We start from the raw sequence: 27,360 nt of genomic DNA, 5'->3' as shown, positions 1-27,360 counted from the left end.
AAAAATTAGCTAGTTGTTGTTTTTAACTTCATAAAGCAAAACTTGTTCTTCCATTTTTTTATTTTATTATCTAGACTAAGCATGAGAAACCCAAAGAAAAAAGGAATCAATGAATATTTAAATAATAAACAAGGATCTTTCTTTTATAGGATAAGTGTCATCTGATGTGGACAAAAGGATGATGTCAAAAGTCAACCTCAAATTGATTGACTGATATTCAATATCATTAAAAATATTTATTAAGAGTTAATGATAAATCAATGAAAAATATTATTTATATTCTTTTATTCTTTTTACAGTAAATATCTAAAGATATAAGGGAATCATTGAACTAAATGTTCATCCAAATATCCAAAAAATTTGATTCAAGTTAAGGCAATCCAGTCTAAGATAAATCAAACTGGTTCAACTCAAATTAGCTTGATCTATTAAGTTTCATATTCGCTGCTTTAACAGAGAACTCATCTTAAATAGGCGACTGTGATTAAGGAACTCATCCCAATGAATAAATGAAGCCTAATAGTCAACCTTAGTGACTATTATTTATGAAGGCGACTCTGCAAACTACTCAAGGTAAACTTTTGATAAGCTACTTGACTATTTGATCATCAAGTTGATGCTTCTTTAAAGGTTGTAATATAACTTTATCCAATCAAACATTTTCATCATACTACATAATTATTACATTTACTCGTATTTTGTGTTTAGTCTTGTATATATCTAATTCTATTATGCTAAAGCCCAAAATAAAATATGTAAATAGGGGAGGTTGAGGGAAGAGCTTAGTTGATGTAATTTTACTCAATTTGTCTAAGACCTCCTTCTTTGTACTCAATTTTATTTTACTCAAAACACATAGCCCTTAATTCTTTTTTTTTTTTTTTCGCTCTCTACTTTACTACTCTATTTTTACTCAGTATTCTCATTATATTTGAGTATAATTCATGGACATTTTTTGGATTCAACAACTTTATTTAATAATGTAGATTGTCAATTTACAAATATTTGATTGTCACATATGACATATTCAATGGTAGTAGTTCATATAGTTTGTTATGCCAACTTAAATTCCATAATTTACAATGTTCATGCGGTGGGATTGGAACGATAACAGACCCTCCAACATTTGTGATCTGCTTCATTTTTAGTTGGAAAATTAGGATGGCTCTTGTCCCCCTTCCGTTAATTCTCATCCTTTGTACTTCATATGTATGTTGGTGGTTACATGATGATATTTGTATATAACCAAGTTGTTTTGAGTTCACCTTCATAGATGGCTCACTTTTAACTTGTATGCATGCTAGTTGATCTCTCTCTGCTAATTTCGTCAAGAGACTTAAATGTTGACAAGATGAATCCAACAAGCCTAATATTTTTCAAACATTAATGACTTACTTGTATATTAACTTAATGACCAAATGCTCTTCAAATCTTACATTCTTATAGTCAAATTGAGCAGTTTGACAAGATGAATCCAACAAGCCTAATATTTTTCAGTTCTAAGTTCATCAAGAGACTTAAATGTTGAATAATCAATTTATGATAAAATGATTAATATGAGCCATCTTATTAAACGTTTTGAAATTTGCATAGATTTACTAAGATACTACCCCAAAATACTATAAAAAACATCCACTATTCATAAGAAGGAGATCAAGACTTAACTTTATAGAAATCTTAGAGAAGAGCTCTATCTAACATTCGACGTCAACAATCACTGCTTGCCGCCATCGTCGTCCAACTATCATTGTCGAATCATTGTCTGTCAATCAACATCCCTCGACCGATGCAGTCTGACCACAATTGTTTAATTGTTATCAATCAAATGATGTCCTCATCCCTATAACAATTCTTCTATAATCTCTATTGTAGTTACAACAGACTAAAAAAGTGCTCTCAACTTTATAATCTTATCTTCTTTAATTGTGGAGAAGAATATACTTTTATAACTTTAATTATATAGTGATGTATTTCAATTGGCCTAGTCACTATATATATATATTTTTTTCTTATTGGATTTTCCATATAAAAAATCTAGTGTTTTCTTCATTCTTCTGTTTCAACTTTGTATAATCAATTATCATAAAAAAATTAAGACGCAAAACTCTCTTTCTATTATCATAAATTTTTTAACACGCAAAAGTTCATCATTGTCTGTGGAAAAAGATACCCACACTTGTGTAGCTATTCAAGTTCTTATTTTGCAAAATCTTCAATACTTATGATTTTACTCAAATTATACTTCTTTTCTTATAAAATTTTGATTAAATAGATGGTTACTTTTAGAAGGAAGATTGTCTACCTAATCCCATATATATTATATGAATTCTTAAATATATTTATTATTATCAAAATATGATAGATTGTTGACCCCATAAGCACATTTGTGCTATATATTTGGATGGTTATAAATAGATCAAAAGTTTGAAGTGATGGGTTCTTTTGAGTTTATTGAAGAAATATACTCATCATTAGGACACTCCAAGCATATGAAGACAATGCCATTAGTAACTTTTGTTATGTCTAAGTAAGCAAATTATTAAAGTTGGAAGGCAAGCAAGTAAATAAACAAGTCTTTCTTTTTAAAATGTCAAAAAATGAAGTATATTATCATATACATGTTTTGAAATAATTGTCAAGGCTTCTTTGTCTATTGAAATAATGGCTTCATTTAGTGCATGTTTGCAAGAAATCCTATGTAATATCGTGCACCTGTTCATGAATAATGGCTTCATTTTGTGCCTTCTTCTTCTTATTTGAGTGTACCATTTGTAGCGTTTTTATTGTGTTTTGGCTGCCTCGGATTTGTGTCTTGTTGGCCTATGATGTATCTTTTGTGTTATTTTGGAATAAAATTAAAAAAAAATAAAAAATAAAAAAAAGGCTATAGCCAAACTAAATAAAGTTTGGAGTGCATTTTTTTTATTCTTTGAAAAGTCGGTGCGTGCTTATTTGGTCGAAAAATCATGATTATTTCTTTAGCATTTTATTTGTTCTAAAATCATCAAATCTTCATTGTAATAAGCTTTTTATGAAAAATCTACAAAAAAAAGTTTTAGAAGTCTAATTCACCTCCTAGTTTGGGCACATGTAAAGGCGTAAAATAGTGACAACCATAATTTTTTTTAAGAGGGGGCCCAACTTCAACCTTGCTTCAGCTAATTTTTATATTCATATTCCATTAACTACTTTACTGATGAATTGTGGGATCAGGGAACTGTCGTCCCAAACGAAGCCTAAGTCGAATAAAGCACTGCAACGCTCATATTTATGGTGCTGCGGCAAAGTAGTTATAACTTCTAGGAGCCGCACCAACTTGAATAAAAAACACACCAATTTGGGCCATAATTGTGCCATGTTAATCAGAACCGCAGCTGAAGCAACATTGCAGTGTAGAGGCGCTGGTTCTTTTTTTACCACAGCAGCTCCACTTTGTCTAGTGTCGTGCACTTGAGTCTGATTATGTATTTATTATAAATAGATGTCAGTTCTATTGTTTGTAGAGCTCAGTCTTATGAGTAAAAATTTAGTACTTTTCAGTATATTTTTCTAGTGCCTATAAAACTTACCGTTGAAATTAATGCATTAGACAAAGTGTATTTATTCATTATGAGCAGAGAATGATTAACTCAAATAGCAATCCAATTTCTAAGTCAAGCTGAACTAAAAAAATTTCAGTACCCTAACCACGGTCTACATAATAATTAAGATTTTGTTTGAGATGATTTTCTTATTATTTCTTAAAATAATTTTTAGTACAAAAATTAAAATATTTGTGCTAGAAAACAACTTTAAAAAATAGTAAGAATGCTGTCTCAAACGAAACCTAACTCAAATAGCAATTCATTCTTTGTAAAATTTTGGAGCGGGGTGAGATTGTGTCATCTATAGGGGTGTCAATATTTGACACGACCTGAAAACCCGACTCGAACTCTACCCGAAAATTTCGAGTTATGGTCAATCAGAACCCGAAACGGGTCGGGTTCGGGTACAACATTTTGACCAGTTTCAAAAATCGGGTCGGATTCAGGTTAACCCTTTGACCCTAGATTGAACCGTTTTTTACCTAAAAAAGAGGAGGTATGCCCATTTTTTACCCGAAAAGAGGAGATAGACCCATTTTTGACCCTAAAACTAGCAATTTTTTATTGGAAACGGATCATTTGGGTCATGTCGGGTTGACCCAGACCCGAAGCGGGTCGGGTTCGGGTCAGGAAAATTGACCCATTTTAAAAAATGTGTCGGATTCGGGTTGACCCGAATAGTGCTCGGCCAATTTCGGGTTCGATCCGAACCTGACCCGTGACCCGAAATTGAGACTCCTAGTCATCTACATTTGACGTGATGAGATGTCCATGACGAGGCGATTCTCACATGGCCCACCAACTTATACGTCACATTCAGAGCTTAAAAACTGTATTGGACAAAAGAAGACGTGCTAATAACTTAGTTAATTCGGAGTTTCTATGCCAAAAGAAAAAAAAAAGCCCAATCAATACAGCGCTATACAGCAACCACACAGAGGAGAGCTGTATAGAATGCTTCAAAAATTGCGACGGTAGATAAGATTACAGAAAAATAAACAAACAATTAATTTGAATTACTCTCACAGCTCATTTTATAGAAAACATAATTTAAAAAGATTGTGATTTTTACAAGGTTGACATGTAGCAAGAAACTAAAATAAATTTTAAATTCTATAAAATCATTAAAATAAATAAAATAAAACGAGCAAAAGAAAACTTCTTATATATATATATATATATATATATATATATATATATATAATATATTATATATATATATACTACTATATAAAAGTGGCTTGGGACTTCACCATAGTAAATCTTGATCGTTCCATTTATAAATTTAAATTTTAACATACAACGTTTATATATTTATTTATTCATTTATTACTATTATTATTTTAAATAAATCTAATCGTTGGCCACAAATTTATACCATTATTTAGGAATTTAAACGTTACTGTCTTCTTTTAACGTTACATGCTTATTTAACATTATTATAATTATTTACTATTATTATTATAAAATAAATTAAATTTACTAGCAACAAATGAACGATCGAAATTAACTTAAGTTCCTCCGTCGAAATTAATTTACTCTATTTCTTATTTCTGTCTTCGTAAGTATTACTGTATTAGTTTCTTAAGTTCTTTTATGACGCCGTTAAGTTTGGTAGCATGCATTATATACCTATTTCTTATTTTTTACCTAATTATCGCCTCTTTCTATTTATCCCATTCCCTGCGAAATAAGAGAAGTCGGGGCTCTCCTCTTCCCCTATTTCTTCTTCTCATTCTTGGCTCTTCGTTTCTTCGCGCGAAAGGTGAGGCGTCGAGGCTCCTCCTCTTCCCCATTCTTCTTCTTCCTTAAAACTCCACGGCGTTACCTTTCGGCTCTTCATTTCTTCGTGCCAAAGATGAGGCGTCTGGCTCCTCTTTTTCTCCTAATGTTCTCTACTTCTCAGATGAACGAGAGAGAGAAGTGACAGAGATGAACGGAGGATGATCTTCCTGGGTTTGGCAACGATATCATTGCTTCTTTGTTTTGGGATCGTCAGAATCATGTTTGATGCTTCAAATCATGGTTATAAGCCCAAAGAGACGGTTCCTCTTTACGGTAACAAGGTCAGGGACCTTCCATAAACTACCCTAGGTATGATCTTGAATAGATTTCATTTTTATTGTCACTTTTGATTAAGTGGAGCTAAACTTACTGTGAAATCCAAAGCTGCTTCTCCTTGGTCTGAAGGATTCTTAGGATTTTAATAAACTAAAGAATAAATTTCGATTGAATCTAGCAAAGAAGCTTGAGGCAGTTAGGCCCATTTGCACTGAATTTGCATGGAAACAAACACTATTAGGTATTTGACCCCAAATAGCTGAGATTATGTTATTAATGTAGATTTAATTTATTACTTTTGTTTGTTCACAGGAGTTTTCTCTTCGTTCGGCAGATGTTGGAGTTATTTTATAGGAATGAGCAAAGTGGTGCTCTTATTGGATTAACATGTGTTAGAGATTGCAGTAGGTAAACTTTGTTGTTGAGTTGATGGTTGTTCTTTATCGAAGCACTTTTAGAACATTTATCTACCATCTTGATGTGAAGAAATGCTTTTGTTGTCTGTAGGATGATGCTCACATATTCTGCAGAGAGAGTAAGGTGAAATTTCACTTGTTTTTTGAGAATTCTTGTAGAAGGAAGAGACTTTAGCACTTGTGGATAAAGATTGATCATATATTTTACCTCTCAATTAGTTTTGAAATTTGATATTTTCTGTGACAAAATATTGTTTTTATAACTAGCTTTTATTAATAAGAAATTTAGAAAAATTTCTGTTCAGCCAAATAAGCTAGATAGTGGATTTATGATTGATATATAGAGATTTACGTTGAGTTTGAAAAGACGTAGTGATTTCATTGATTGACCAAACTGGGCGAACTTAGAAAAATAAAGAGAAGCTCTTTTTATCATTGATGGGTTTTTTTTAACGTGAAGATGTGCTGTAGAAGATGGATTCAGGTTTAGAAATCTGATTATGTTGACTTAAAACCTTGCAACTATAGGATCAGGAAAAGGAATAGTTTAATTAAAAGAAAAATATTCCACCATGGCTTGTGTAGTTGAAATGGAGCTTTTTTTTTCTTTTGTAACTTGAAAAGATTCGCTCTTTATGGTTTGTAAGTTGTTCTTCAAGCTGGGAGATAAATGTGATGTTGTTGTTGTTTTTTTAAATAATGCTTCTGTTATATTGATTAATGTGATTTGTTGTGTCTCTAATTTTAAGTCAATCAATTCTCTTTTGCACTTTATGAGTTTTCTTTATTATTATGGCTATAAAATTTGCAATTTCTTTATAAATTTGTTCTATGATTGATGCTTCAGTTAGCATTATATTTTTTTTTTCTCATGATGGTTGCTTTCTGATTTTGCTTTTTCAAATTGTCTGACTACCAATGCATGTTTCATAACATAACCAAGTTTTGTTCTCATGAAAAATAATTCCCAAATCCCTCCAATTAGTCGTAGAAATGTGAAATTATGAATTAAATGTCATCTCTCTCATGATCACCAACTTGAATTATTCGGCAATCGAAAGTGGTTTTTTTTCTTTACAAAACCAAGTTAGACAGATTAACTATGATTTATACTTGTTATGTGTTGATTGTTGAATGGATGAGTGATCCCTTGGAGCTTATTGAAGCTTAAAGATAAGATTCTTTTAATTCCTTCAAAAACAAATTTATAGTCTCATTTTGGATACATTTTTCTGTTTTAAGTGAAAGAATTATTTCATTTTCATTTCAACTCAAGGGGATCCATTGCTTGGCCTTTTGATTCATCAAATTAGAATTTTCAATAGACGTCTTTTTCTGATTATAGAACTTGTGATTCTTTAAGATGCTTAAACAAATATGCCTTTTCCCCTTGTTAGTTTCTTATTGCTGCATCCCAAGTAAATTTTGCAGTATCTGATCATTATTTTCATTTTATATTTGTATTTTTGAAATTTTAATGTAGCTACACTTTACGGTTTTTTTTTTTTTTTTTTTTTTTTGTTTTTAAGAATGATAATATTGTCATCAACTTTTCGTAATTTTGGTTATGGTAAACTTATCATTTGTTTATTTGATGGCATCTTTTTCTCAATCAATTGGATCACTTTTGGCTTTTTATGATGTTCTATTCTTAATTGTTATCTAGCCCATTGCACATTAATGTGAAGATATACGTTTTCTTCTAAGCCTTTTTTAACTATCTCCTTGTATGTTTAATGTACCCTTTCATTAATTTGTTTTAACAAAAAACTTCATAAATCAACTTATAAATGATTTTAATTATAAATTAATAATTTTTTAATTCCTAAATGTCCTCTGCAAGATCAAAAGTTATTAAACACACACAGAAACTTCTGCACCCCGTATTTCTATTCTATTACACAAATCCTTTGTATACAAACCAATAGCTAACACTCCCAACGGTCCTGACTCTCACCGGTAAGTCTTCACTAACAAGTTATGAGGAATTTGCTTAATTGGGAACGGTTATTTGTATTTCAAATAGAGATACAGTTTTTGTGGGAGAGAAATTCATTATATTTAATCATGCGCACTGACCATTTGTTATAGTTTAAATCAGGCGCATTGAAGATTGGCAGTTTCAACTTTGATCAACACAACACATAATAAGTGTCAACATATGGATAGAGTTTTAACTTGTTTATGTTTCTTCGTTATATAAAATTTATTTAACTTTCATATAACATAATAAAAAAAAGAATAAACCAGCCTTGGATGTGGATGGAATTTTGATGTTAAATGGTGTGGGTTGTAGAATTTTACTATCAACATGTGTTATGTACTTATGTTGGATTTCCTTTCTAAAACTTTGGATCCTGGGTCTCTTCTTTTACATGTCAAAATAGACAATGTCATGACATAATATTATTATGTGATATAATAAAAATTTCATTGGTTTTTACATAGTTTTATTCATTTTATTCTTAATTTTTCCTCGGTTGTAGTTGATGGCATGCACTTTCGATATAATTGCTTAATGTTAATGGAGGCTGATTGCACTTTTTGGTATATTCAGATTTAGATTCCTCACTTAAGACCAACTGAGTACAATAGAAGTAGATTAGCAAGGAATCCCACGACAGTTCATCGTGCTTATGGTGATGTTCTATTTGGTGGAATCCGTCCGAAAAAGGTTGGCTTTGTTATAATAGAGTTCTCTTTATCTCATTAGATTGATTGATATGCTACTACATTTTGTTGATAGGATATTCAAACATTTTTGGTAGAGTAGAAGATTATGAAGAAGGTTTTGAAAATCCAAAAAGCTAAAGAAAACAGGTTGCAAAGAGTTACTCAACTAGCATTACATTATGAGCAAGGGCCAAAGCAAAATATTGTTTAAGTGTCTTTTACATGATGCAAATTTTGAATTCAACGATATTTTTTTTTTCTTTTGAATTAATGCATTCTGAATGTACTCTATCATAAAGCTTATTTTGATTATGTTGACGCTTTCTATTTAATTATCGCCTTGTTTAGTTGGCTATCGTTATATCTTTCAATTAAATTTATATCTCTCCAAGCTTTGCTTGGTTGTTCCATATATTTAGTTCCTGTAAATCTGAAAGTAGGTCAGTTTGCTTACGTGATTCGTAAGAGAACCAAATGAAGGCCATTTTTTATATTTGTTGATAATTTGCTTCCACCAACATATTTTTGGTAGTTTTGTCTTCCTCTACCAAAAATATGAAGTTTGCTTTAGCATAAAGTTATCAATGTCATTCTATTTTTTTTTTTTTGTGTGTGACTTGTTCATGTTTGTAATTTCAAAATATATGAAGAAAATAAAGATGAAGATGAATTTCTTTGTCACATACAACAAAGAGAATAATATTTGGTCTCCTCGCTTCCAACCTTCTTTAGATAAATTTCAATAAAACTTCAAAATTCATTTATGCATATTTCTTGTTTTGCCACAATTAATAAGTTGTATATTTTGATTTTTGTAAATAATTTAATTGGATCACTTGTTTGGATGTTGATAAAGTTGTGTTTGAGTTTCACAAAATGGTTTCATTTTTTTTTTATTGTAGATAATATCATTAATATAGCATGTCGCAACTTAATTTTAAATTTTATTATAATGTTTTTTTTATTTTTAAAATTTTTATTTACGTGCACTAGGTGCACGTGCATTTATACTAGCCTAGGACTAAAATTAATAGGGATTTTTACATACATAAACACTTCAAACTATTATAATATATATTCAACATCTAAACTTTTATATTTAATAATATACCACCTAAAATTCAATCTTCATCTATTCTAACACTCAGTTACTATTCTCGTTAAAAATCCCTACCAGCCTCGCGTCTTCCCTTCGACCCGCCTTCTCGATCGCTTCAGTTGGCGATGTTGGAGAACGACGAGTGCATTTCTTGATCTGACCGAGAATGATGTTGAGAACGACGATGAGAATGGTTTGGATTGGATGTCATGCTTTCACTAGGGAAGACGCTTCGAGTCCCTGGTGTTCGATTGTTGTACGCTAACTCACCTTATCATCTCCTCAAAGGAGAAATCATTTCAGGGCCTCTGTCGAATCAGCCTTTATGGCTTCCAAATCCCTGGCATGCATAACCAGTTTTTTGATATCTCGCTCCGAAGTACCTGTACTCATTTTACAGAGTCTGCGCCAAACCATATTATCAGAGAAAAAATGTAAACATCACCAATTTTGACTTTCAACATCAAGCTACATAGAGCATAGAAAATTCTATTCAAGAAATCTATGATTCAAGAAAAAAAAAAACTACTCTTGAATCCCAAGTACGCCACGATCTCTAAAGTACTATCTCACAATCAATTAAATTTTAATCAAAATATTTATTTTTTTATGCAAATTGTAAATACAACTTATTTTTCTCTCTAAAATTTAAACGCGAAAAAAATGAAATAATTATCAAATTTTTTTCTTGAAGGGCTATAAATAATAAAATTTATTGATTATAATAATTGTTGGAATATTCATTGGTGCATAGTTATACTTGCTTCTCCATTTAAAAAGAAAACTAAAATTTATAAATTCTTTTATTATATTTTTTTAAATTTAAATATAAATCGTTGGGGTAAAAGATAAAATTTTTCAAAACTTATCTCATATAAAGAGAGTAAAGTATCATATTGATTACAATCATGATTAAAAAAATAATAGACGAATTTTACTGTTATCAAATATATTATATTACCAACTTTCTCATTCGTAATTTGATTTTAAAACTATTGTGGCAATCAATTTATAAAATAAAATTATTATTTTAAAAAATAGAATGAATAAAAAGTAAATTTCTCTCAAATTATTATATAAATTTTTTTTTATTATTAATGTTTACAATTTTAGTAACATACAATTAAAAAAGAACTTATACTTTCAAGAAAATTTGACTTAAAAAATAAAGAGTATATTTATTAACAAATAAAAATAATTTAATATCAAAATAAGTCATGAATAAAAGAAAAAATCCAAATCATATTAAAATTATTTTATCTAATTAATAAAACTTATCATAATGATTATAATTATTTATAATAATACATTTCTTTCATTTTAATAATGATAATATAATTAAAATATTTATTAATATATTATATTTTTTAATTTTTAATCACGTGCATTTAATGCACGGACATTTTACTAGTATTTCAAATGAGGCCTTACATCAATTAAAGGAGAAATTATTCTGTGCGAAGAAATCGGATGCAGAACGTCGTCCAAAAGCTAAATAGATTGCACCACGTCAGTGATATCGAGCTGTACCAAGTCGCGGTACCGAGCGCAGAGGTGACATGACGCATTCTGATTGGTCTTCGAACGACGTTCAGCATCCGCACAGAATAATTAATCCAATTAAAGAGCCTTAACTCACAAATATGTTAGTTTTTTAAATTATTTCTATGCTGTATTATTTTAAATAAACTATCTGCAACAAATTTCTATCATAAAAATTTATATTAAAAAAAAATCCTTAAATGAAACCTACTTACCTTGACCTTTTTTTTTGGAAAAATCTATGCTGTATTATTTTAAATAAACTATCTGCAACAAATTTCTATCATAAAAATTTATATTAAAAAAAAATCCTTAAATGAAGCTTCTTAGCTTTGTCCTTTTTTTTGGGAAAATTTGGGGCATAAGCCCTTCTATTAAAGCCAAAACCAAGGATTACAACTAAAATCTATCAATTACAAGTAAGACCAGTATACCCCCAAACAAAAGGAAGTAACAAAATAAAAAAGGTGGAAAATAGGACTCATAATACAAGACTACACCAAATGATCATATCCAGTACAACATTTGAAGCAAACATCCGAAAACCGGGTACAAAGCTCAGCAGCAGCTGGAGTAGGAGCACTGGTTGCCACAAGGAAGCGCGCCACAGAAAAACCAAGGACCCTCACAGTGTCCCAACCAGCAATGATCATATCGAAATCGGTCAGAAAAGCACGCCCTGGTTGCCCAGAGACCATCCGAGGAGGTGCCTGGTGTAGTCCATCGCTCATCATCGTCCAAGCCTCCAATAACAACCCAAAAATGGTCTCTAACACAAAAATTGACTTATGGCAAACAAAAATACCAAGAGTATACCCAAGCCGCAACATCACGAAGTACCAGTAAGTCCAAAAATTCAAAAAACACCTCCAGATCACCGAAGACAGAGAGCAAAAACAACAAGCTCCAGTTACCCCAAAAAGCCCAAAATTTCACCAAATTTTCCATCCAGAATCTCATGGTTGTTCCAGCTCTTAACCTTGGCACAAACAGCAGCACAAATATCATCGCATAATTGATTTAGGCTCTTTCTCGCTTCAGAAAACCTCCTCTGATTCCTTTCTCTCCAAAGAAAATAAACAATAGCTGAAATAGCAAGAGAAGCAAGATTTTTCTCTAAAACAGCTAAGTTAGCATTGTTCCACATAAAATCATGAACTTGAAAAAGGTTTGGTCTTAAGTAGAAGGCATTAGTAGCCGGCAGTAACTTAGAGAGTACTCCAAAAGTAAAATCACACCCAAAAAACAAGTGTGAGTGGGTTTCAAGATGCCCAGAACAGAAATTGCAAATGGGACTGACCGGAAGCCCTCTCCTGATCAAAGAATCAGCACTCTTAAGTTTCCCAAGAATCGTCATCCAAGCATAGCAAGCAAAACGAATGGCGTGTTTTTTATGCCAAATATACTTGTACCAATCCACATTGTTTAAGGAAGAATAAAAATGGGTAGTGAAAAACTTAGAAGCAAGCTTAGAAGAACCAACCCACACCAAGTTATCAATATCCTGAATAGGGATACCCAAAATTCTGGAACATATATCAATAGGCCAAGACCTGGGAAGATTCCATCTCCCATTCATTATAATGTCCTTCACACAGCAACCCATCCCAGAGGGGATAAATAAACTCTTACCCAGTGGCTCACCAAAGAACCAAGGGTCCCAAAATAAAGAGTAATTACAATCAGTGCCAACTTTGAAGCTAACAATCTCCTTAAAATCAATAGCCTTGCAGCATATAAGTTTCCAAAATTTAGAAGCCGAGGGAGGGGGAGGCTTCCAAGGAGATTCATAATTACTCTTAAACCACCAGCCCACAAGAGACTTAGTATTAATCAATCTCCAAATAAACGCGAAGGCAACAGCATGGTACACGAGTCAAAAGAAGGAATACCAAGCCCCCCCTTGGACATAGGCGTAGTACATTAGAAACCTATGTTAAGTTGTCTTTAAAAGCATGGATACTGAAGTTGAATAAGCAAGTACATTAGATAGTCATGAATGTTGAGAAGTAGCAGCCAATGTAGATTTATGCTTCATTTGGGATAATTTTTTGCTGATTTTGTTATTATGCTTTGAAAAATTTTTTGTACTAAAACTTTATAGTTCAAGAAATTTTTATATTTAAAAGCTGTTTTTAAAAGCATTAAAAAAATTATCTCAAAGGAAACCTATGTTAAGCAAAAATGATTCTAAATTATTTAAGTGCATCCCTATTACTGTGTGCATAATCATAAATTGCAAGACATAATTTATAAATATTATATTAATCATTTATTTGTAAGATGAATGAGCTTGAAGGGGAAAGAATTAGAGAATATATCTACAACTTTTTCCAAATGGCATAAGAAAATAAGCAGTCTCATTAAAATATTTCAGAGTTTGTCAATACTTAAGAAAATAAATTTGTTTATGATTTTAATCTCATTAACAGGGTTGTAGATATTATCAAATTGATTTTTTTTTTGGAAAAATGAGTGTGAAGCATTAATTTGATGTTGTAGGCAATTTTATTTAAAATGTTTTATCAACTAATTGATTTTCATAGATCCTTACATAGGGACCATCAATTTAAATTACAAAAAGAGAAATCTTAAAAGCAAGTTATTAAGGCTTTGTTTGGGATAGCTTTTGACCATTATTTTTTTTCCACTTTCTAAAAATTTTTGTGTTAGAAAGCTATTTTAGAAAGAAGTAAAAAAATTGTCCCAAATAAAACCTAAGGCTTTGTTTGGGATGGCTTTTTTATTGCTTTCTAAAACTCCGTTTTAGTACAAATTTTTTTAATTTTGTACTAAAACTCTGTTTTAGAAAGCAATAAAAAAACCGTCCCAAAAGAAGCCTAAAAGAGATATTCCACCACCATATATATCACATAGGAGAAGAGAAAAAAAAAGTGCTTTGTAATCTTTTTTTTGCCCAAAATACTTGTTGTGATCGAATTAATATATGCAAAAACAACTCATTCAAGTTATATTTTACTCGAGCAATGTTTTATATATAAAAAAAAATTAAAAATAAGTATAAATACAAGATCAAAGAAAAATATAGATGAAAACCTACGTATTTCAATGCATTAGATGTTGTAACTCTACTTGTGTTTTATGTCTTGTCATTCTATTAAGTTTTAGGTCATGATGCTTAAGTACTATATCTTACTGGGAAAAAAATTTAAAAATGTTAAGGTTTTGTTTAGGACAGTTTTCTTATTACTTTGTAAAGCTGAATTTCAGTACAAAAATGTCGTAAAACTAAGAAAAAAATAGTTGTCTAAAACTGTCCCAAATAAAACCTAAAAGAAATGAAAAATATAAATTGTGAACAAAAATAAAATAAAATGAAGTATTAATTTATTTGGTTATGGCAGGCCATTTCTTCATCAAATATGATGAATTCTTATAAAAGAGGCTTTCTTCTCTGAATAAATCTGTTGGAAGAAGTCAATATAGTTTGATTCCACAGTGGATGAACTCTTTTACTTTGAACAGATGCTACGTGAAACAATTTTAACTTCACATTTATGCAAATGAAGATTCCTTAACAAATCGTAGAAAATATAGGCAAACATTTCGATATGTTTCCATTTGCTCGTTATTTAAAAAAAAAAAATTCAAATAATAGAGTTAATAAAATAATATTCCATGCATATATTCATGGAGCCTTTAGGAACATCCCATATAATTTAAATGAAGCTCTAATAATATAGGGAATTTTGTCTTTATACGCCAAATAGTGACAAAAATTAGAAAAAGTATGCTCGTTATATGAATTCTTGTGGAATATGCCGAAATTTTCCTTCGGATAAAAATACCGATGCTTTGGAACCTCAGTCCTTTTTTATAATATGTCATGACTAATATTGAATCAAATAAAATTTGAAGAAGTTTCGAATCATATTTCATTTGAAGAACATCCGAAAATGTTGGCCAAAAGTTCAAAGTTTGATCAGAAGATAATTGAAGAGATTCTGAAAAATACTTGAAGATGGTATAGAGAATGATCAGAAGATAATTGACTTTAATTCCTCAATATAGTAAAAAAAAAAATCCTCAATATAGTACCTTAATCTTCTAAAAATAAACTTCTAAGAAAAATTTTCTCCCTTTCCATTTCTCTCTACTCATCTCTCTCAAATCTGATGCAGAGTATCTTAGCTAAAATATTCCTTAGGAATAGGTGATTTAGTTTGTTACCTATTACTAGAAAGGTTTAGAGATCTCTATGGATTATCATAAATAGAATGGTGGTTAGGAAGAAAAAAGATATGAATGAATATTTTTGGATTATAATATTATTTACCGTTTTTTTGCGTTCTTGCTCTTAGGAGATGTTACTTGTGATGATTCTTCATTGATTTCCCTACATCAATTGTTATCAGAGCCAACTTCGGCACTTGGCGTTGATCATTAGCCGCGAGCATTGGATTAGGATGAAGGAAGCTACCTCAATCCTTGATGTCGATCAGGGTATGGATGCTTTGGGAAGACCAGGAATGAAGATTGCTTGTCGATGACGTTCAAAGCCTCTAGCAGCCGGCAACCATACCGACAAGCAATCTCCCCACCGATTGGCAACCATATTGTCTGTTTGTTTCTGCTCTGAAGTCTGAACCACGCCCGAGCTCGCGTATTTAATATTTGTGCACCCATCTCTACACGCGATTTACGACCATGTGCGCAAATCCTACACGTGCTCTACTACAATGCCATCACCCATCATTATCACTAGATACCATTACTGTCATCCGCCGCCACCATCTTTACATTTTATACTACACTTATTTTATTTCAAATAAAATTAAAAAAATTATTCATCTACATTTATTTTACACTCATCTAAATAACATCTATATTTATTTTATACTCATCTAAATAACATCAAAATATTCTTTTATATTGCATTCTTTTCCAACCAACAAAAAAATCCCTATTAAATTTTTTGTCTTTATAATGCCCCCCTTTGGCCTTTGAGTGTTTTTTTATAAACCTCAGAATATTTGGAGGGATTATGGTTAAATTGCCACTTGTCACATCAATTCTGCTACAAAGTTTACTTGTTCTAATTCTTAGTCGCTGCAATTGTACCATAAAAATTTATATTCTGAACATTTCATTCAAATCATTTTAAGGTCCATACAGATTTTTAGGTAGCTTATTTTAAAAAATAACTAATTTATTATCCCCTGTTTAAATGCATATAATCAATCATCAATTAATATTGATTTCTAACTCTCCAAACATCTTTAAACCACCTGAAAAATATGCAGCAATCAAACTGATAGCTTAAAATTGTTTAGGACTGAGTGGACATAGCTACAGTGGGAGAAATCTTGTTCCTAGTTCTAGAAAAAAAAAAGAATATATATATATATATATATATTGAAAAAGACTATATATAAGACATCTAAAAAATACAAAATAAGAGATGAACAAGCCCATTCCATACAGCAGCGAGACCGAATAATGTGCATAATTGAATTCTCTTGTTTTTTATGCGAGTTTCACAAAATTTATAACCGGCACTCTCCCACTTATAGATTTCTAATAATAATAAAAGTAATAATTGTTGCGTCCTGGAGTATTCGCGGCAGTAGAAAAATATAAAATTTAATGTCTTAACATTGTACGAAGATCCAGCACACACACAGATAAAAAGAGCGGGTGCATCATTCACTAGAGACATCAAGATTTTTACGTGGAAAACCCTTGAAAGGGGGAAAAACCACGGGGCCCAGCCCAATTTGAATGAATCCACTAGTATTGCAGTTGATTACAAATGAGGCCCTTCCTTGGGGGAAGTCCTTGGCTTGATGTACATCATATTGAGTACATTATATGGTAGGAATACAAAGATTCACCGTTGATGTATTCGTTTGTTCAGAAGGACCATAGTCTGGTGACGGAGGTCAGAAAAATCGTAGTCGATGGGCAACGGAGGTCATAAAGACCGTTGTCTGGCCACAAAGGTCGAAAGAACTATAGTCGGTGGGCGACGTAAGTCAGGAGGATCATAGTCGGCTAGCGACGGAGGTTGGAAGGATTATAATCGGTGAACGACTAAGTCAGTAGGACCGTAGTCGGTGGGCGACGGAGGTCAGAAGGACTGTAATCGGTGAACGACGTAAGTGAGGAGGACCGTAGTCGGCGGACGACGGAGGTCGGAAGGATTATAGTCGGTGGGAGACATAAGTCAATAGGACCGTTGTCGGCGGGCGACGGAGGTCGGAAGGAATGTAGTTAGTGGGTGACATAAGTCAGGAGGACCGTAGTCGCGAGCGACAGAGGTCGGAAGGACTGTAGTTGGTGGGCAACGTAAGTGAGCAGGACCGTTGTTGATGGGCGATAGAGGTCGGAAGGAGTGTAGTAAGTGGGCGACGTAAGTCAGGAGGACCTTAGTCGACGGGCGACGGAAGTCGGAAGGACTGTAGTCAGTGGGCGATGTAAGTCAGAAGGACCATTATTTGACGATGAAGGTCAAAAGGATGGCGTCAGGTAGAAGTCCATCAATGTACAGAAATCCATGATTAGATAGATGTAAGGCGAAAGTCCGACAATCGGTAGAAGTCCAGCGTCGAGTTAAAACTTGGCGACAAGCAGAGGTCTGGCGTCGGGTAGAAATCCGACGTCAATTGGTGGCCGAGGAGAACTCCGGTGTTAGATGGTATTCGGGCAGAACTATGGCATTACTTAGAGGTCGGGCGGAATTCCAACATCCCGTGGAAGTCGGACGTAATTCCGGCGTCACTTGGAAGACGGACGGAATTCCGACGGTGATTGAGGAGGAGTTTCTTCCCTCATATTCTTCTCTTCTCCTCTTCTTCCTTCCTCCTTCTCTTCTGGCTTGGCTCTTCGGTCCCCTCTCATGAGAAATGATGGGTCTATTTATAGATATTATGGAGTGGCATGACTTGTAAATAGGTGAGAGATCAGGGGTAAATAGGGAGTGGTCGGATGGACGGCCGATATTGAATCCCTTGATTGTGCACATTTTGTCAGGCATTTGAAGGTCTTAATGATGTCAGAATTTGACGATCTTGGGCTCGTTGGATTCATCTCGTCGAGCCGCTCGATTTGTCTATAAGCATGTCATTTTTGGAAACCGTTTGGAAACTTAAATTATGATTCAAACTTTCTAACAATTCTTCGGGTCCTTGATTTGGACTCATTTGGGCTCAGATTGAGTCGAATTTGGTGTCGTTGGGTTCGTATTTCTGAGATGTTCAGTTCGACTATAAGTTCACTGAAATCGGAGTTCCAATGATCCTAGATTTAATTTTTGAAGTTTTCAACTTGATTGCCTCGAGATTCGTGCTCGATCAAGATATTTTTTTGATGATATATCAATAATAATAATACTAATAATAAATATTAAAGACCTATTTGAGATAATTTTTTTACGGCTTTGCTTATTAGACTACAATCAAAATTCTGTTTGGCTACTATTTTCTTGTTGGTTTCAAAAAATTTCTATGCTAGGAAACTATATTTTACAACAACTTTCAAAACAATTATTTTCTTCACAATAATTTTATAACCACTTTTACAAAAAAAATTCCATCCGTCTTAAATAGGAGAAATTATTCTGTGCAGATGCCAGTCCGAGCCGCTGTATGGTATCGAGCAAAGGGGTGATGACGCAGCTTTACGTCCGAAGGCGAATCAAATGTAGTCACATCAGTGGTACCGAACGAGAGGATGATGTTGCACATTTTAATTGATCTCCGGATGACGTTCGACGTCCGCACGTAATAAAATTTCCTTAAACATACCTTAAATCAAGCTCCTCAACTATACTGACATCGACTTGTCAAGTATATTAGATTGCCGTGTGGGTTGGGAATTACCAACCAATGTAGCTGTAGGCAAGGATAGCTCTTGCTCCCCTTCAACTCTTTCATTTTGCTGAGATAGTGGATCCTTGCTAGTGCCCCATAGAAGAGCCGACGGAGGTCGGAAGGATTATAGTCGGTGGGCGACGTAAGTTAGTAGGAGCGTTGTCGGCGGGCGACGGAGGTCAGAAGGAATGTAGTTAGTGGGTGATTTAAGTCAGGAGGACCGTAGTCGCGAGCGACAGAGGTCGGAAGGACTGTAGTTGGTGGGCAACGTAAGTCAGCATGAACGTTGTCGACAAGCGACAAAGGTCGGAAGGACTGTAGTCAGTGGGTGACGTAAGTCAGGAGGACCGTAGTCGGCGGGCGACGGAAGTCAGAAGGATTGTAGCCAGTGGACGATGTAAGTCAGAAGAACTATTATTTGACGATGAAGGTCAAAAGGATGGAGTAAGGTAGAAGTCCAGCACTGTACAGAAATCCATGATCAAATAGATGTCCGACGAAAGTTTGACAGTCGGTAGAAGTCCGGCGTCGGGTTAAAACTTGGCTACGAGTAGAGGTCTAGCGTCGGGTAGAAATATGACGTCCGTTGGCGGCCGAGGAGAACTCCGGCGTTAGATGGTATTCGGGCAGAACTATGGCGTCATTTGGAGGTCGGGCGGAATTCCCGCATCCCGTGTCGGACGTAATTCCAGCGTCACTTGGAAGTCGGACGGAATTCCAGCGGTGAGGACGAGTTTCTACCCTCCTATTCTTCTCTTCTCCTCTTCTTCCTTCCTGCTCTTCTCGCTTGGCTCTTCGGTCCCCTCTCATGAGAAATGAGGGGTCTATTTATAGATATTATGGAGTTGCATGACTTGTAAATAGGTGAGAGATCAGGGGTAAATAGGGAGTGGTAGGATGAACGACCGATATTGAATCCCTTGATTGTGCACCTTTTGTCAGGCATTTGAAGGTCTTAATGATGTCAGAATTTGACAATATTAGGTTTGTTGGATTCATCTCGTCGAGCCGCTCGATTCGACTATAAGCATGTCATTTTTGGAAACCGTTTGGAAACTCAAATTATGATTCAAACTTTCCAACAGTGCTTCGGGTCCTTGATTTGGACTCATTTGGGCTCAGATTGAGTCGAATTTGGTGTCGTTGGGTTCGTATTTCTGAGATGATCAGTTCGACTGTAAGTTCGCTGAAATCGTAGTTCCAGTGATCCTAGATTTAATTTTTGAAGTTTTCAACTTGATATTTGCCTTGAGATTCGTGCCGATCAAGATAATTTTTTTGATGATATATCAATAATAATAATACTAATAATAAATATTAAAGATCTATTTGAGACAATTTTTTTACTGCTTTGCTTATTAGACTACAATCAAAATTCTGTTTGGCTACTATTTTCTTATTGGTTTCAAAAATTTTATATGCTAGGAAACTATATTTTACAACAACTTTCAAAACAACTATTTTCTTCACAATAATTTTATAACGACTTTTACAAAAAAATTGCATCCGTCTTAAATAGGAGAAATTATTCTGTGCGGATGCCGGTCCGAGCCGCAGTATCGAGCGAAGGGGTGATGTGACGCAGCTTTACGTCCGAAGGCGAATCAAGTGTAGTCACATCAGCGGTACCGAACAAGGGGGTGATGTTGCATATTCTAATTTATCTCTGGATGACGTTCGACGTCCGCACAGAATAAAATTTCCTTAAACATACCTTAAATCAAGCTCCTCAACTATACTGACATCGACTTGTCAAGTATATTAGATTGCCGTGTGGGTTGGGAATTACCAACCAATGTAGCTGTAGACAAGGATAGCTCTTGCTCCCCTTCAACTCTTTCATTTTGCTGAGATAGTGGATCCTTGCTAGTGCCCCATAGAAGAGCATAGAGGCCTGCCACCATTATAATTGACCCAATAGCCCTGTCTCCAATTAAGTAGAGTCAAAGCGTTAACTGAATAAAAATTTAATGTCTTCTTAAACTTTGTAATAATTTGAGTTGCAGCAATCGGAGTTTTTTTTTTTTGAAAAGTTTTTAGGCAGTCGGGAAAAATTATTTCGTACGGAGTCCGGACGATAAAAAATCATTCAGATGTGAGTGTACACATTATGTATAAAAAAAATTAAACTGTGCACATGATTATACACACACAGTATACACATTTTGTACACTTATATCGGGACGATTTTTTACCGTATGGACTCTGCATGAAATAATTTCTCGGCAATCCGCCACTCAAAAAGTAAGAGAATGCTTACATTCCCAATGATATTTTCTCGGACAGAAAGAAGGAGCCCAAGGCCAAAGTAAAGAAGAAGCAAAGAGGGCTGAAAGCACCGACAAAAACTGGCCCTTTCTCATTCATCACAACTCCTTGGAAATAATATGAGAGGCCAGTGCATGTTATCCCCTGCAAATTGAAGCTTTCTCCTTCATATCACATAAAACCAAACACTATATATATACAAATCATTACTTCTGTACTTCTAAAAGAAATTTAGAATATTTAGGCATCGTTTGGGACAGTTTTTTTCCGCTTTCTAAAGTAACTTTTTAGTACAAAAATTATATGTTACGAAGGAACTTACAGAATATATTGCAAGAAAGAGCCTGCGGTCCCAACCTATAATCCATGGACTTGCACTTCCATCTTCCAACACCAACGCAACCACAGCACTCATCACCGCACCAACGAGGCAAATCAAAGCTGTTAGGGTAAGTTCTGTGGGGAACGATTTTAAGGTATTTGACTGCAAAAATATTAAATGCAAGCATATTTTTAATTACAGGCCATGATTAGTTTATATTAATCACTCAATTATATGATAATTGTAATCAATTTATCATAAAATTATTAAATAATATAGCTTTCATTACTTGTAGTATTATGAAGGCAGACCAGAGAGTGCTGCTCCCTATAATGGAAAAAGTGCCCTCTATCCACTGGGAGACGCCAGCACCTCCGGCCATGGAATCTTCAGTGCTGCTGTACTGAACATCTTTTCTCCATGAATACCAGGGCAATTTCAAGTTGGGGCCTTTGTAAATAATCATCAAAATTGCTCCTGCAATGTTTGCAACTGTTCCAATCACACTTGCTTGACCAAATCTCTGTTTTATCTCCAACTTCTCCAACCTAATCAATTAAGCAAAAAAAAAAAAAAAAAAAAAAAAAAAAAAAAAAAAAAAAAAAAAAAAAAAAAGAAATCAAGCACAAAATATTGTGGAAGTAGCTCATAGTTTTATTTATTTATTCTAAATTAATATTAATATTATATCAACTAAGAGTGAAATAGATCAAATTTAGATTTTTTTTTTATGATTCAAATATAGACATAAGCTTTCTTACTTCTTCTTAAAATAACTTTTTAGTACAAAAATGAAAAAAAATTATAATTAAAAGCTGCTTTAAGAAGCAGCTAGAAAGTTGTTTCAAAAGAAGCCATAGGCAATAACACCCAACTTAGTGATTGGTGGTTAGATAATAAAGCAACCTTATAACTTATAAGATAGACTATAATAATGACTAACAATAGAGACATTACCTTAGAACAAGGGCCATAAGGTACGTAATGGCAGGAATTATATTTTCAAGCGCAGCAGCAAAGCTTGCTGAGGTCAATTTGGCTCCCATGTAAAAGAAGTTTTGTTGAAGCACTGGACTGTTCAATGAAAACATGTATAACATCGGCTAGTTAATAAGTCATATCATGTGATAAACTATTAAGGTATTAAGGCTTCATTTGGGACAGCTTTCTTACCGTTTCTTAAAATTTTTAACTAAAAATTTGATTTAAGAAGTAGTAAGAAAGCCATCCCAAACAAAACCTAAGAGAAGGAATGAAAAGTAGAGAATCATTACTCCAGGAAAGCTAACGCAATTATCTTAAGGAAGATGACCATTGTAATTCTTGGTCTCTGTTTCCTGCACTGACAAATATAATTATCAAACAAGGAGATGGGTATTACATGACATATTTCAGTGCAGAACTACAACTGTTTTTAGTTTAAATATTTACTTCATATTAGAGAAATTAGGAGAAGAAGAGACCTTTCAAACCAAAACGCAAATGGTGCGATGGTGACAGCAGCAATAATGTTGCGATAAACAACAAGCACATATTGGTTCATCCCATCCTTGAGGGTTGCCTCCGCTAGTACATACATGACGGCAATGAAAAACTGTTGCATAACCAAGTATACGTAGGGCTTTACCTCCTGCAAAACATTGAGGCCTCCATTACTGAAAACCATCATCATGGCCTTATCTTTCGCTTGAGATTTTAGCTTCTTCTACTTCTTTCCCAAGTGAAGGAGTCTATATATAAGGATAACTGCAATATTTTTAATTGCGATGTAAACGCGTAGTTAAATATTTTATATTTGCATGAAATTTTGAAAAAAGAATGTGTAAAGGTGTTAGTGTTATCTATGTGATTGGCCTTATTTGGAGAAATTATTAGGTGTGGGAACCGGACGGAGCGAACCGTCCAGTTTTCTATCTGTCTACAGTGAAAATGCAGTCAAAGCACAGTTATTGTAGAAACTGTTCTTTGACTGTAGACAGAGAAAACCCAACGATTCTCTCCATCCTGTGTTCGCACCTAATAATTTGCCCTTATTTTGAATGAGAAAATTTTTATCGCTTTACTCTTATTTTAACTACAACATCATTTGAGATTGTTTTCTTACTGCTTCTTAAAGTAATTTTATAGTACAAAAATTTAATTTTTTTACTAAAAATCTGTTTTGAGAAGCAGTAAGAAAACCATTCCAAATGACAACTTTTTTGCTGCTTCGAACGGCACCCGAGCTTGCATATTCAGTACTCGTGCACCCATCTCTACACACGATCCACGACCATGTGCGCAAGTCCTGCACGTGCTTAACTCTAATGCCACCAACAATCATCGTCACTAGCCACCGTTACTGACATCCATGCTTTTTTTGGGTAGGTTAAAAAATTTGAGCCCGGATAAGGTGAGAGATGCTTTTCATCTCTGACCGAGCCACCACTCGATCCGCATCAAACCTCAGAATATTTGGAGGGACTATGGTTAAATTGCCACTTGTCACATCAATTCTGCTACAAAGTTTACTTGTTCTTTTTTTTTTTTTTTAAGTTTACTTGTTCCTCTTAGTCGCTGCATTTGTACCATAAAAATTTATATTTTGAACATTTCATTCAAATCTTTTTAAGGTTCATACAGATTTTTAGGTAGCTTATTTTCAAAAATAACTAATTTATTATCCCGTGTTTAAATGTATTTAATCAATCATCAATTAATTTTGATTTCTAACTCTCCAAACATCTTTAAAACACCTGAAAAGTATATATCTTTAATCAAATGATTCGAGTCGACTGTTGTTGCGCCCACCAACATGCTGCAATCAAACTGATAGCTTAAAACTGTTTAGGACTGAGTGGAAATAGCTACAGTGGGAGAAATCTAGTTCGTAGTTCATGCGCCCTAGAAAAAAAAAAAAGTTGTCGTGTACTAGAATATTTGAACGAAGATCCAACACATGATCAAATAAAAAGAGATGGTGTGGTATTTAAAGAGATACCAAGATTTTTATGTGAAAAACTCTGAATAGGGGAAATACCACGGGGCCTGGCCTAGTTTGAATGAATCAACTAGTATTTGTAGTTGATTACAAATGAGACTCTTCCTTGGGAGGAAGGCATTGGCATGGTGTAACAAATATACATAATATGGAGTGCATTACATGGTAGGAATAGGAAGAATCACTATTGACGTGTTCGTTTGGTCGGAAAGATCAAAGTCGGCGGACGATGGAGGTCGGAAATAACATATTTTGGTGATAGTGATCAAAAGGACCATAGTCGGCGGATGACGAAAGTCAGTAAGACCGCAATCTGATTATTGAGGTCAGAAGGACCTTAGTAAGCTAACGACGAAGGTTGGAAGTCCAGCGATGGGCAGAAGTCCTGCGTCGGATAGAAATCTGGCGATAGGTGGAAGTCCTGCATTGGGTAGAAATCCGGCGATAGGCGGAAGTTCAGTGTCAGGTAGAAATATGGCGATGGGTGAAGGTCCGATGTCAGGTAAAAGTCTGACGAACATTCGACAGCGGACATAAATCCAGTGTCGGGTAGAAATCTAGCGACGGGCGGAGGTCTGGTGATGGGTGGAAGTTCGACATCAGGCAGAAGTCCGACAATAGTCTGGCGAAAGGTAGAAGTCCAACGTCAAGTAGAAATCCGGCGACGGGTGAAAGTTCAACATCTGGTAGAAGTTCAACAAAAGTCCATAGACAAACAAAAGTTCGATGACGGGTGGAAGTCAAGTGTCGGGCAAAAGTAAGACGACAAGCGAAAGTCCAACGTCGAGTAGAAGTCCGACAAAAATCCGACTATCGGAAGAAGTCCATCATCGGGTGGAAGTCCGACGTAAGTCCGTCAACTAGCAAAAGTCTGGCTTTGGGTGGAAGTCCGGCGTTATGTAGTAGTATGCACTACAGGAAATTCACTAATTACTGGCGGTTTTTTATGGCGGTTAACTCATGTTTTCCGACGGTTGTGAAAAAAATCGTCGGCTTTTCTGTAGTTTTCAAACCGCAGGAAAAAACAGCGTCGAAATCATTACCGGCGGTGTTTTTCCGGTGGTTTGTTTCACCGACGGTGTTCCGGTGGTCACCTGTGTTTTTACCGGAGGCTTTTCGGCCGTCTGATCGCTGGTAAAAATACTGTTGTTCGACCGCCGGGAAACGTACCGGCGGCTAACCGGCGGTCATAACCTAAGGAATTGTCTGCGGTTGTAACCGCCGGCGTGTCGCCGAACTACCACCGGACACCGTCGGTAAACCGCCGGTAAATACCGGAGGTTATAAGGGATTTCCGGCGGCTTCAATCAGCCATCCGGTATCGAAGTTTCTGGCGGCTAATTCGAGTTTTCCTTCAACTCCCTCTCTAGTCTTACCAACATGTAGAATAACATCAACAAAAAGCATACAATTAGGTACATCCTCTCGCAAAAGGTCTACTTAGAAAATCCATGACTAAAGCAAAAATATATTGGCTACATCCTCTCGCAAAGTCTAGTGAGAACATCCATGACTAAAGCAAAAAGATATTGACTTAAGACTGATCTTTGATGTAATCTAACCACAACAACAACAACAACAACATCAAGCCTTTATCCCACTACGTGGGGTCGGCTACATGAATCCTTTTTCTCCATTGTGTCCTATTAAAAGTCAAATTCTCGTTTAAATATAATAAAGAAAGGTCATTCTTAATATTTTCTAACCAAGTCTTTTTAGGTCTACCCTTACCTTTCTTAACATAAGTCAAATCAATACCTCCATCTCCTAACCGGGTCATCGGAAGGCCGCCGTTTTATGTGACCAAACCATCTAAGGCGACTTTCTCTAATCTTATATTCTACTGGAGCTACTCCAACCTTTTCACGTATATGCTCATTTCGTATCCTATCTCTAAGGGTAAAGCCACTCATCACCTGAGCATCCTCATCTCTGCCACACTTAACAAAGAATTATGCTTCTCTTTTAATGGCCAACATTCGGCACCATAAAGCATTGCAGGCCTCACTACCATCAAATATTAGTTATGCATGTAAGGAAAAATATATTTTTATAAATGAATATATCAAATATTAGTTATGTAAATATTAGAAGTAATATTACTTAATATAAAAAAAATTGCTAATGTAACTATATATATATATATATATATATGTCCGAATAAATGCTTGAATGGGAAGAGAAGTTTTGGCATTTAGTTATTGTGGTGGGCCCCATTATCCTCATTTCTTCTAATAAATTCACGCATGCAGAGATAGATGGAAATTTGTGATTAATCGGTAAGCATGCAGGCGGTATAGTGGTGCTGTGAAGAAAATCAGCCTGTATACAGCGGCTGAGAACAAAGGCTGAATGGATTTTGTGATTGTGAAGTGGCAGTGAAGGAAATAGGCAAGCATACAGTGGCTGAAGGGCTGGCAAGCATACAATGGCTAAAGAATTATGTGAAGACAAAATTTATTCTGTGAATTCTGTGAAGTAATGCAGTGAATTCTATGAAGGAATAAGAAGAATAAAATGTTGAGAGAATAAGTAAAAGAAGAAGAGAAATTGAGGAAAGAAGAATAAGAAAGAAAATTCAGA

The 27,360-nt window shown here is 34.4% G+C and overlaps 1 protein-coding gene across 1 annotated transcript; it reads right to left on the bottom strand.

Annotated features, from left to right (window-relative positions):
- Positions 1 to 20,940: 20,940 nt before the first annotated feature.
- Positions 20,941 to 23,469, bottom strand: LOC110111229 (WAT1-related protein At4g08290-like). Its single transcript, XM_020842998.1, has 7 exons — positions 23,261 to 23,469; positions 23,072 to 23,134; positions 22,755 to 22,871; positions 22,087 to 22,345; positions 21,798 to 21,959; positions 21,468 to 21,619; positions 20,941 to 21,130 (listed from the first exon to the last, which is right to left on the bottom strand). Exons 1-7 carry the CDS (start codon positions 23,467 to 23,469, stop codon positions 20,941 to 20,943), a joined length of 1,152 nt encoding a protein of 383 aa, XP_020698657.1.
- Positions 23,470 to 27,360: the final 3,891 nt, after the last annotated feature.

Source organism: Dendrobium catenatum, unplaced genomic scaffold, assembly GCF_001605985.2.
Source record: "Dendrobium catenatum unplaced genomic scaffold, ASM160598v2 fragScaff_scaffold_1090, whole genome shotgun sequence".
Lineage (NCBI taxonomy): Eukaryota > Viridiplantae > Streptophyta > Magnoliopsida > Asparagales > Orchidaceae > Dendrobium > Dendrobium catenatum.
Note: the sequence above shows the minus strand (reverse complement) of the source record. Positions and strands in the feature narration are given on the sequence as shown.

Coding starts and splice junctions, on each gene's coding strand:
- LOC110111229 (XM_020842998.1), bottom strand. CDS start 23,469: ATGATGATGGTTTTCAGTAATGGAGGCCTCAATGTTTTGCAGGAGGTA. Junction 22,872..23,071: donor ATTGCGTTAGCTTTCCTGGA/GTAATGATTCTC, acceptor TTCATTGAACAG/TCCAGTGCTTCAACAAAACT. Junction 21,131..21,467: donor GAGAAAATATCATTGGGAAT/GTAAGCATTCTC, acceptor AATTGGAGACAG/GGCTATTGGGTCAATTATAA.